Source organism: Calypte anna, chromosome 27, assembly GCF_003957555.1.
Source record: "Calypte anna isolate BGI_N300 chromosome 27, bCalAnn1_v1.p, whole genome shotgun sequence".
Classification (NCBI taxonomy): Eukaryota; Metazoa; Chordata; class Aves; order Apodiformes; family Trochilidae; genus Calypte; species Calypte anna.
In genome coordinates, this window is record NC_044272.1 from 5,002,103 (window position 1) to 5,013,857 (window position 11,755).

Sequence of the window (11,755 nt, forward strand, 5' to 3'; positions counted from 1 at the left end):
GCCCTCTTTCCTCCTAAAATCCCATTTCCCCCCCACCCCCCCTTTTATTTTTCTCCCTCCTCCTCCTTTCTTTTTCTTCCCTCCCCTCCTTTTCTCCCGGGGGGGTTGGGGAAGTCTGAGCATCCCTGAGCTGCCCATCCAGGCTGGGAGGGGGACAGAGGTGGGGGGGGTGGGGATGGTCCCAGGGGTCTGGGGGCTGAACCCCCCCCTCCCGCTTCCCCCTTGGCAGTCGCTGCTCCCGCCTTTGTCTTCCCGAGCTGCTAATTAAAACCTCCCGTTCGTTTGTCTCATTAAGAGGTGGGGGGGGAGCCCAGCGCTGCATCCCCCCCCCCTACCTCCCCCCCAGGGCCCCTTCCCCGCTTTGATCGCGGCTGCGGGGGAGCGGCACAAAATCGATCCTCGGGGAGCGGTGCGGGGGGGTGGCGTGACCGTGACCGTGGGCGGGCGATGTTCCCCGCGTGTCCCTGCTCAGCGGGATGGGGACACCACGTGCACCCCCACCCCAAACCCGGGGGTCACAGGGGGCTGGCTGGGGACAAGAGGGTCTGGGGACTGAAGGGGGATGTGGCAGCACGGGGTGATGCTGAGCCCTGCCCCAGTCCCACCACTATGACCAGTGTGGGCCCCGCGGGTGGCACCGATAGGGACATGGCTGTCACCACAACCCCCTGTGCTGGCCCTGTCAATGGCCCAGCGACTGTTGCCGTGGCCCTGCTGTGTGTCCCTGTCCCCAAGCCTTTCCCGGACATCGGCTGCCACCTAGCTGCCACCCGGCGAGGCCCGTCCCCAAAGTGTCCCCAGCCCTGTCCCCAAAGTGTCCCCAGCCCTGTCCCCAGGGTGCCCCCACCCCAGGGACCACCCATCCCCCGCTGCCTCTCGGGGCACCCACCCTGTCCCTTATGTCCCCAAAACACCCGTGTCCCTTGGCAGGGCTGTCCCCATGGCTGGGAGGGGACAGGGCTGGTGGTGGCCCCATGCCCACCCCCCATTTCCCGGCAGCGCTGGGCACGAACCCACCCGGGACCGGCCCTGGGGGACCACCAGGGAGCTCCTTCCAGTGGCCAGGGACAGCCCCCAGCCCAGGGGTATCCTGGCCCCCCCTCCCCATCCCCTCCAGCAGGGCCCGGTGTGGGCAGAGCACCCACAAACTCAGTGCAGGGATGAGCAGAACCCCAGGAGGGACCTGGGAGGCTGTGGCTGCTTCATTAGCGGCACGGCCTTAATTAGTGCTCTGTGTAATTAGCTGGGCACTGCCCAGCCCTGAGCTGGGGGCGGGGGGAAGGACAGGGGGCACAGGTGTGTGTGTGTGTGTGTGTGTGTGTGTACAAGTGTGAGTACAGGGGTGTGTGTACGGGTGTGTGTGTGTGTACAGGTGTATGTACATGTGCATTTGTACCCGTGTGTGTGTGTGTACACGGGTGTATGTACATGCATGTGTCCATGTGTATGTGTACATACACGTGTGTGTGCACACGTGTGTGTGCCTGTGGGTGTGCACACAGGGGTGCATCACTCGGGCCCCTCGTGTGCTGTGTGCCTGGGCTGAGCCTGTGTGTGCACACGTGTGCAGAGAGGGCAGCACACCCGTGTGTGTCTGTGCACGTGGATGTGCAAGGAGAGGGGCACCCAGATGTGCTGCACAAAGGACAGGATTGAGAGTGGCCACAGGGATGGGTGATGGGTGTCAGGGTGAGCACCAGGGTGGTGACCAGGGCTGTCCTCACTGTCCCCCAGGAGCTGCTGGGGCTGCAGGAGCCCCTGTCCTGGCAGGAGGTGCAGGTGGAGTTGGATGTCCCCAAGCCAGACCTGGTGGCCACCCCGTGCCATGTCTGTCATCAGTCCAGGCCATGGCCACCAGCAGGGTGGGGACACCCAGCAGTGGCACAGGGACAAGGTGCTGTGGTGGCCTGGATGTTCCCTCCTGGATGTCACCTTCTCAGGGCTGGGGTTGACCCCTGGGGTTGAGTGGCTCTGTGGTGGTGGGACATGGTGTTTGTCATCCCTGCTGTCCCCACTCATGCTCCATGTCCTGGTTTGGTCTCCATGGGGAGCAGGGATGTGTCCCCAGGGGCACAGGGACATGTTCCATGTGCACCATCCCACCACACTGCAGCAGCAGGAATATGTCCCTGAGGACACATGGCACTGGGGACACGTCCCACACACCCTGTCCCACCACCCTGCAGCACCAGGGACATTTCTCCATGCCACATCCTACTGGGGCCATGTCCCTCCCTGGAGCAGAACCAGGAGGTGTCCCCAAGCTGTGTCCCGCTGGGACACCCCCCATGGCCCGTGTCCCCTGGCAGTCTGTGGACCCGAGGGACAGGGCCACCCAGCAGGAGCCCTGCCCCTGGCCAGGCAGGAGGGACACGAGTGACAAATCCAGACCCTCCCCTGTGAGCTGGAGCTCTTTGGGGGTGGGTGGGTGACAGCCCTGGGGAGCTGCCATCCCCCTGCTCCCCTCTGTCCCCTTCACCCCCCTGGTGTCCCCATCTCCTCTATCCCTGGGTCCCCCCACTCAGGTGCTGAGCACCCTTTGCACCCCCCAGCTCTGGAGGGGCCATTCCCAGGAGATGTCCCAGGGGAGGTGGGACCTGGGCAGGGTTTGTTCACCAGGGTGGGAGAGGTGGCCCAGGTGGTGGCCCCAGGCTCAGACCTCCCAGGGGACACCAGCTCAGGGCACAGCCACCACCTCAGGGGGCAACACCCCCAGGGGGCTGCAGGGGAGGGATCCCTTCCTGGGGGGACACACAGGGGGTCCCTGGGGGGGCTTCACCCCAACCCCAGCTCCACCCCCACCTGTGGGTGCAGCCCTGGGGACTGGTGGTGGCTTTGAGATCCCCTGAGGATTCCCCTTGGGAAAATGGACATTCCCAAGTTGTGTCCTTGGGAAAGAGCAGAGCTGAGAGTGGGGGGGTGGGGGTCCTGCTCTGTGCTGAGGAGAGACCAAGCAGCCACCTGAACCCTGCAGAGATGCCCTCCTTGGAGCACAGCTTTTGTCATGCAGAAATATAGAACCTCAGACTCATTTGGGGTTGAGGGACCTCAAAGCCCCCCCAGTGCCACCCCTGCCATGGGCAGGGACACCTCCCACCAGCCCAGGGGGCTCCAGGCCCCATCCAACCTTCAACACTGCCAGGGATGGGGCAGCCACAGCTCCTGGGGGCAACCTGGGCACCCAGGGGCTCAGCACCCTCACCCCAAACAATTTTCTCCTCATGTCCAACCTAAATCTCCCTCTTCCAGTTTTAAGCCATTCTCTGCTGAGCTGGGCAAATTAAAAAACAAACAAACCCAAATCAGAGAAACTTCTGAAGCAACCCACCACAGTCATTTCAAAATGTCTTTTTTTTTTTTCCCTTCAAAGTAAAAAATGTTTAGACCAAAATTTAAAAAAAAAAAATAAAAGTCAGCTCCATCTAAGGAGCTTAAAGGCACATGAATGGATTGGAAGGTTGGGCCTCAGAGTTCTCAGCAATGAGAAGGAGTTTAAAAACAAGCTTAGAAAATCAAGAACTAATTGGATTAATGTTGTTTGCTGCATCTTTTTAGCAGCTTCTTAGAAAAACAGCTCTGATCAACCCCTGGTGTAGTTTGAGGGCTCTGTAAAGCTTGGCCAGAAAACCCTGAGATATCCAAGGGTTTGTTTGGAAAGGGCTGTATTGAGCTTGACCCCCAGCCTGGACCAACCCCGGTGCTGTGGATCCCCACGGAGCTGCTTCCCGTGCCCGTCCTCCCCGGGGGGCCGAGCAGTGCCGGGGGGGGGTTCGGTCAGAAAACGAGGAATTTCCAACAGGAAGGATCCGGGATGCGGAGGCACCCGAGGGGGGGTCGCTATGTTCTGGCAGGGCCCTTCAGCAGCCGCCACCAGTAGAGGCAGAGGTGGATGAAGATGAAGATGGAGCCAATGATGAGGAAGCCGATGCCGATGGTCCGCAGGGCGTAGATGGTCTCGGGGTCGTGGAGCGTGCGGCGGCGCCGGGAGATTTGGGTGACCCTGAGCCGGAACCCGGCCACCATCTTCCCCTCCCTCCAGCAGAAGTAGGTGCCTCCATCCCTGGCCCGGAGCCCCTGGATGTGCAGGTGGTTCCCATGGTCTATGAAGACCCTCATGCTCTTGTTGACCCCGATGAGGTATTGGGAGCGGTAGAGCCGGGTCTGGTCCTTGTCCCAGGCCACGGCGTGCTCGGGGCGGGCGCCGGGACAGGCGATGGTGAGGGCGGTGCCCGCGTCCTGCCTGTGGAACTGCGTGGGGACGCGGGGCAGCCAGGGCTTGCGGCCCAGCTTGGCGATGACGTTGGAGATGGCCAGGACCCCTTCCTTGGGCACCTCCGTCCTGGGGCAGGGCGTCAGGCAGCTCCTGATGGCCACCTCGGGCCTGTGGAGGCTGAGGGGGTCGTGGAGAGGGGGCAGCACGGCCCTGGAGCCGCAGGAGGTGACGTTGGGCAGGGCCGTGCGGTAGCGGGGGTGCAGCCGGGGGCTGTGGAGGTAACAGAGCCCGATCCGGCGCTGCTCCCCCCGCACCCCGCAGCGGTCGCACCGCGTCCAGTCCCAGAAGGTGGTGAAGAGGTTGAAGAAGTCCCCCGCGTAGTCGTTCTGGACGTATTGGCCTCTGTCCACAAAAGCCACCGTGATGTCCCTGCTGGGCTGCACGTCCACGTCGTAGCCGTAGAAGAAGTCCCCGTCCTTGGTGCCGCAGAGGTAGTGACCCGAGTCGCTCACCTGAGCTTTGAACACGATGAGGCTGAACATGCGGATGCTGAAACGCTTCAGGACGTCGCTGCCCGCCCGCACCTGGCCCGAGTCCACAACCACCGTGCCGGCAAAGTCGGTCAGGACCCTGGTTTGTTGGCTGCCCATGGTCTTCTGGAAGTACCAGATGACAGAGGAGACCTCCTGGGGTTTGCAGTTGCAGGGCAGCTCGAAGGTCATGTCAGCCAGGTAGGCAGTGTTGACAAAGAGCAGGAAGGCGGGACAGGGCGTCCTCTTGAACACATCCCCCTTCTCCTCGATGGCGAAAGCATGGAGAGCATCCACCAGGCAGAGCAGAGCAGCAGCTCCCAGCACCCTGCTCCCCATCGCCCGCAGAGCCCCCAGCAGGGACAGCCCTGGGCAGGGATGGTGCCACACACCGGTCTGGTCACCAGGGATGGGGTCTGTGAGTGAGCCCGGCCCAGCAGCAGCTGAAATGTCTCATCCCAGGCAGGAACCTGCTGGGAGCAGTGGGTGTCCCCTGGGACACGGGTTCCAGAACTTCTCCTCTCTGTCCCTGCTCCCAGCATTGTTGTCCCAGCTGTGTGTGCAGGACACTGGTGCAGAGCAGCCCCAGAGGGAAGGTTCAGCCACAGGAAGCGTGGTGGGAACAGGGAACTGCCAATGTCCTCTTGGTGTGCACAATTGTTCAATTATTTGTCTGGCTCTGAGCACAAGGAGCCCGGAGCAGCCCCAGCTCTGGTGGCAGTGATGATTGTAGCCCAGAAGAGTTTTCAAACACTGTATTTAGACTTCTACATCCCTCCTCTTGGGGTCCCAAGGGTTTGTGTGCTGAAGCCCTCCCCCCAGGTTATGTCTGAGACCCCCCAAGGGATCAAGTGAGGATTTTTGTTCCTGTCACCCCTGCCTGAGATGAGGCTGGGGGTTGTGTGAGGGCCACCAGCATCTTGGCTACTGTCAGCACTGGTGTGGCCAGCAGGAGCAGGGCAGGGATCATCCCCTGTGCTGGGCACTGCTGAGGCTGCACCTCCAATCCTGGGGTCAGTTTTGGGTCAGAAAAGGGACACTGAGGGGCTGGAGTGTGTCCAGGGAAGGGAAAGAGAGGTGGGGAAGGGTCTGGAGCAGAAGTCTGCCCAGGAGCAGCTGAGGGCCCTGGGGGTGTTGATCCTGGAGCAGAGGAGGCTGAGGGGAGACCTTGTGGCTCTCTGCAACCCCCTGAGAGGAGGTTGGAGCCAGGGGGGGTCGGGCTCTGCTCCCAAGGAACAAGGGATGGGACAAGAGGAACTTTTGGCACAACTCAAGTTGTGCCAGGGGAGGTTTAGGTTGGGGCTTGGGGACAATTTCTCCCTGGAAAGGGTTGTCAGGGCCTGGCCCAGGCTGCCCAGGGCAGGGCTGGAGTCCCCATCATCCCTGGAGGGGTTTCAGAGCCTGGAGATGTGGGGATGAGGGACATGGGGAGATTTAGGTTAGACATTAAGAAAAAAATCTTTGCTGTGAGGTTGCTGAGATGCTGGATCAGGTTTCCCAAGGAAGCTGTGGCTGCCCCATCCCTGGCAGTGCTGAAGGTTGGATGGGGTTTGGAGCACCCTGGGCTGGGGAGGGGTCCCTGCCCATGGCAGGGAGGTTGGGACTGGATGAGCTTTCAGGTCCCTTCCAACCCAACCCGTTCCATGATTCTGAAACTCTAAGGGGCAGTGGTGGCCTTGGCAGTGGTGAGTTAATGGTTGGACTGGATGACCCTAAAGGTCTTTTACAACCAAAAGATTCCATGAATCTGTGACACCTCCCCCAGAGATCACCACAGAACTCTCAGTAACTCTGAAATCTTTACTTGTGCTCAGCAGTTGCTCTGGGTGGCTCCCAGGTACAGAGAAATGTGTAGCAACATTCCAGAAGGATCTGATTCAGCCATCTCACACCATGAGGCCAAAATCAAGCTTTTTGAGCCCCTTTTGCACTCTGTTTCTGCACAGCCATGGTGCTTCTGCTCCTTCAGCTGACCTGGTACCGTTTCATCAGCTCCATCACCAGCCTTTCCTCCTCAGATTCCTCTTGCAGGCTGGTGCCCACCAGGTGGGTTTCACTCTCTGCTTCACAGATGGTGGGGCTGCCGGGGTGGCCAGCAGTGGTCCAGGAACCCCTGCTCATGGTCTGCAGCTTCCTGAACACCTCCCTGCTGCTCTCCTTCTCCGACTGACTCAGGAGATCCAGGTTTAACCCAAAGCGCTTGGTGCCCGAGAGGCTCTGTAAGACCTGCAGGACACCTGCTCTGTCTGCAGGACAGATGTGCTCTGCCAGCACTGCAAGGAACTCACCCAGGAGGCCAAAGCCCAAATCAACCTGAAAGATTCTGCCCAAGGCTTCCCCTCCAAGCCTCAGCAAAAACTGGTATTTTTCTTTTCCGCTTTTCAAGCATCTGCGCCAATCTCTGTAGAACTCAGCAGAGGTCCCGGGCAGCTGATCCATCTCCTGAAGGAAAAAACAGGTACCCTGTTCCCTGAATCTTCCCACTTGAAGTTATTTATCCCCCCTCCCCAATCAACCTCTGGAGAGTTGGGCTGTTTTTAACACAGGCTTTGATAGCACAGGTTGCTGCAGGAAGCTTGGGAGGTGGTAAAACAGATAGACAAAAAATCCCAGGTTGCTCAAGCCCCACAGAAACCAGAGAACTTCAGGGGGAAATGGTGGAAATCTGGGTAAGACATGAAAACTTGTGGATGAGCACAGAGCAGGAGTGGAGTAACCCCAACCCGAGCCAGCAGCAGGCACAGTGCCCAGCCTGGCTCCATCACTGCCTCTTAGGAGCTGCTCTGGTTGATGGTTGCTCAGCTCAAGATGGTAACAGGTTCTGAAACCCCAGAAACCCCCCCAGTCCTGGGCTGCACCCCAGAGTGTGAGCAGCAGGGACAGGAGGGGACTGTCCCCTCTGGGGAGACCCCCCTGGGGTAAAGCTGTGTCCAGCCCTGGGGTCCCCATCAGCAGAAGGACACGGAGCTGCTGGAGCCATTCCAGAGGAGGCCCTGGAGCTGCTGGGAGGGCTGGAGCAGCTCTGGAGCAGCTCTGGAGCCAGGGGGAGAGAGTTGGGGGTGTTGAGGCTGGAGAAGAGAAGGATCCCATGGGGAGACCTTAGAGCACCTTCCAGTGCCTGAAGGGGCTCCAGGAAAGCTGGGGAGGGACTTGGGACAAGGGCCTGGAGGGATGGGACCCTCTGAGGGGGAAGGGTTTGGAGCTGGGAGAGGGGAGATGGAGAGGAGATCTTGGGCAGGGAGGGAGGGAGGGAGAAATGATTTGGGGTGAGGGTGCTGAGCCCCTGGGTGCCCAGGTTGCCCCCAGAAGCTGTGGCTGCCCCATCCCTGGCAGTGTTGAAGGTTGGATGGGGCTTGGAGCCCCCTGGGCTGGTGGGAGGTGTCCCTGCCCATGGCAGGGGTGGCACTGGGGGGGCTTTAAGGTCCCTTCCAACCCAAACCAGTCTGGGATTCTTTGAAGGGATCTCCTGAAGGTTGGAGAGCTCAGTGGAGACCTCTACTCCATCTCAAGCACCATGAGGCAAATCAGAGGAGTCTGGAGATAAAAGACAGAAGGTGTAAAGCCCAGGGAATACACAGAGGGCCCTAATGCAGCATCTCCTGACGCAGCCGTGGCACAGGGATTGTGCCAGGAGAGCTCCAGGCTCCGTGTGGCATCTCCAGATAAATGAAATCCTGTTTCACAGGAGGTGTAATTGACCCACGGAGCTGAGCTGAGGTGCAGGCTGAAGGGAGATTAACACAGTGAGGCTTTTGTACCAGGAGGGAGAACAAGCAGAGCAACATCAGCCCGTGTCTAGACAAGGAATGGAGGAGCCCTGGAGATCAGAGCCCGGGCACTAATGGGATTAGGGACAGACTTTGCTCTGGGGAGAACATTGCTCACTCCAAGTAAACACAAGGCTGCTAAGGAGAGCTGCAAAAAGAGCTCAAAATAAACAGGCAAAGGAAACACAGTGTCAAAGAAATCCAGGAGAAACATCCACAAGAAATATCCCTGGCTACAGGTCCAGTGACCAGGACCCTCCTGCCTGGGCAGAGTCCACTGGAAGGGCAGGACAGATGTCCCTCAAATCACCAAGAACCTGGATAGAAAATGTTTTAGTCACTGTTTCCCACAGGTGAAGCCCTCAGGAGCATCCATCACCCTCCACCAAACCAGCTGTGTCTGGAGTGGTGGGAGAGGCAGCTCCAGATGCACCAGCCTGGCTCTTGGCCTCCAAACCACAGCCAGCTGGAAGCTCTTGGGCAAGGGGGGACACTCCTGCCCCAGCCCCTGGTGCTGTCCCCTGCTCTGGAATGGTGCTCCTGCTCTTGGCTTCCCAGAGGGCTGGAGCAGAAGCTCCTGAGGCAGCTGGTGCAGGCTCTGCACGGATGCACAGATGGGGTGAACCTCATGGTGATCCAAATGTTCCCAGGGACTCTGAGGCCTTGCTCATGAGGAGAAATATTTCTGAACAGCTCTCACACTTTCCCAGAATCCCCAAATGATTCTGGAATCATTTCAGGTGTGGACAAAGTCCCAGGCAGTGTCTCTCTCACCTGGGGTATCTCCACCTCAGTGGTGTGTGGGGCCTTGGTGCGGGCTGCACAGGGGTTCCACAGCACTGTCCTCCTGTCACCCATCTTGTCCTTCTTCTCCAGGGGCTTCAGGTGTGATGCCAGCACCATGTTCCTGCAGGGAGCAAGGAAGGGGGGGGATATTTCACAAGATTAAATCCTCTGAGGCTGTCAGGAGATTTCTGAGTTTGGGTTACATGTGTCACCCAGAGGGACCGGGACAGGGCTGGGGGAGAGAGCCCATGGGAACATCATGAGGTCCAACAAGGCCAAGTGCAGGGTCCTGCACCCAGGGTGGGACAATCTCCAACATCAGGAGGGGTGAGGAATGAGGAGCTGGGGACTGGCTGGGCACATCCACCCCATGGATCTTCCAGAGCCCGAGACACTGCCAGGACATTGTGTCCTCCTGCCTTATGCTGACTCTTGGTGGCTTTGGGGTTTCCAGGGGAAAGCCCCTAAACTCCTACAGGGACCAGGGACCAGCTTTTGGGTCACACCCACTGCCAGGGAGGGTTTTATGGGTTCATTGGGATTCAGCACCTTATGCCACCAACCCCTGTGACTCTGCAGTCCCAGTGGGGTGAGTCCCCTGGTCACACCTGACACCAGTGGGCAGAAGGGTTCCAGGTCTCTGCCCTTCTGCACCCACAGAGAGCAGCTGCTCCCTTGGGTCACCCCTCCCACTGCCAATGCACAAAACAGCTTAAAATGCCCCCTTGTGCAGGCCTGGCCTGAAGGTTGGGGGAAAAACCCATTTGTAAGAGTTCTCCTGTGTAAGAGTTCTCCTGTCCTCCAGGGATCGGGTGACACCAAAGTGGAGATGAGGCCATGGATGGAATTTGCTCCCCCCAAGTCTGCAAAGGGACAGGACGCACCCACAGCCGTGTGGGTGTCAGGGATGGGACCCCCACCCTGCAGGGAGATCCCGTGTTGGGTGGGTGCTGGGAGCTCTGCCCCAGGAGCACCCGGGCTGTGCCTGGGCCCCACGCAGCTCCCACAGCACCGTGGGCAAAGTGGTGACGGGAGCAGGAAGGTGCTGGGTGGGGTGCCCGGGTGTCACCCTCTTCTTCTGCACCCCCAGGGCACGGGGGGAGGAAAGGGTGGGCAGGAGGGGGGTGCTGTGCGTGGGGACAGCGAGCCCTCCCCCCACTCGTCCCCCACGGGGACCGGTGCTGGCGTGGCCATTCCCGCCTGGAGCAGCGGGATGCCCCCACACCTCACCCCTTCCTGGGGAGTTTCTGTCCCACAGGGACCCACTGGGCTCCGGGCCCCCCGGAACCAGAACGTGGTCACTGTCACCAGGCACGGGGTGAGCGGTGACACCCCCACACCCCCCCAAGTCCCCGGGGGCTCCGATCCTGTCCCGGGAGCTCCGGACCGGGGGGATGGGGGGATGTGGGGATGGGGGGATGTTGGACTGTGGGGGGGTCTGTGTGGGGTCTGTGTGTGGTCTGTGTGGGGTCTATGTGGGGTCTGTGGGTCTATGTGGGGTCTGTGGGTCTATGTGGGGTCTGTGTGGGGTCTGTGTGGATCTGTGTGGGGTCTGTGTGGGGTCTGTGGGTCTGTGTGGGGTCTGTGTGGGGTCTGTGTGGGGTCTGTGTGTGGGGTCTGTGGGGTCTGTGTGGGGTCTGTGTGTGGGTCTGTGTGGGGTCTGTGTGGGTCTGTGTGGGGTCTGTGTGGATCTGTGTGGGGTCTGTGTGGGGTCTGTGGGTCTGTGTGGGGTCTGTGTGGGGTCTGTGTGGGGTCTGTGTGGGGTCTGTGTGGGGTCTGTGTGGGTCTGTGTGGGGTCTGTGTGTGGGGTCTGTGTGTGGGGTCTGTGTGTGGGGTCTGTGTGGTTTGTGTGGGGTCTGTGTGGTGTGTGTGGGGTCTGTGGGGTCTGTGTGGGGTCTGTGGGGTGTCCCCGTGCCGGGTCTCTCCGCACCTGAACTCCCGGTAGCTCACGCGCTGTCCCACTGCCCGCACTTTCGCCGCCTCCTCCCGCGCGTGCCGCTCATCTCCCGCCACCGCCTCGCGCAGCTCCCGCGCCAGCAGCGGGGACACGGCGGACCCCAAGGCCCCCATCCCGCACCCCCCCGTCCCGCACCCCCGGGCCTGGGACGGCTCTGAGGATCCCGCTTCTATCGTCACAGCCCCGCTCTCACCGCCACAACCCCCGTCCTGTCGTGACAAACCCACTCGTGTCGTGACAGCCCCGACAGGGCCGGCCCCAGAGGCTCCGCTCCTATCGCGTGTCCTACCAGCGCTCCCCCTGGGAGCTATCGCGATAGTCCTACCGGGCCATACACACCATCACCTCCAGAGATCCTCACTCCTGTCGTGACAGGAGTGCTCAGGGATGGCAAATGGGAAACCTGCGATTATCACGACATGAGGCCTTGGCCTTTCACTCTACTGCAACTGCCCCACCAGGGGCCTGGGTCCCGCACTCCCGCAACAGCCTGACCAGACCT

The 11,755-nt window shown here is 60.5% G+C and overlaps 2 protein-coding genes across 2 annotated transcripts; both read right to left on the reverse strand.

Annotated features, from left to right (window-relative positions):
* Positions 1-3,837: 3,837 nt before the first annotated feature.
* FAM187A (family with sequence similarity 187 member A) lies at positions 3,838-5,082 on the reverse strand. Its single transcript, XM_008495347.1, has one exon. It carries the CDS (start codon positions 5,080-5,082, stop codon positions 3,838-3,840), a length of 1,245 nt encoding a protein of 414 aa, XP_008493569.1.
* A 1,617-nt stretch (positions 5,083-6,699) lies between these two features.
* Positions 6,700-11,366, reverse strand: CCDC103 (coiled-coil domain containing 103). The gene is made up of 3 exons (XM_030465746.1): positions 11,227-11,366; positions 9,285-9,417; positions 6,700-7,185 (listed from the first exon to the last, which is right to left on the reverse strand). Exons 1-3 carry the CDS (start codon positions 11,364-11,366, stop codon positions 6,709-6,711), a joined length of 750 nt encoding a protein of 249 aa, XP_030321606.1. The 3' UTR covers positions 6,700-6,708.
* Between the last annotated feature and the right edge of the window lie 389 nt (positions 11,367-11,755).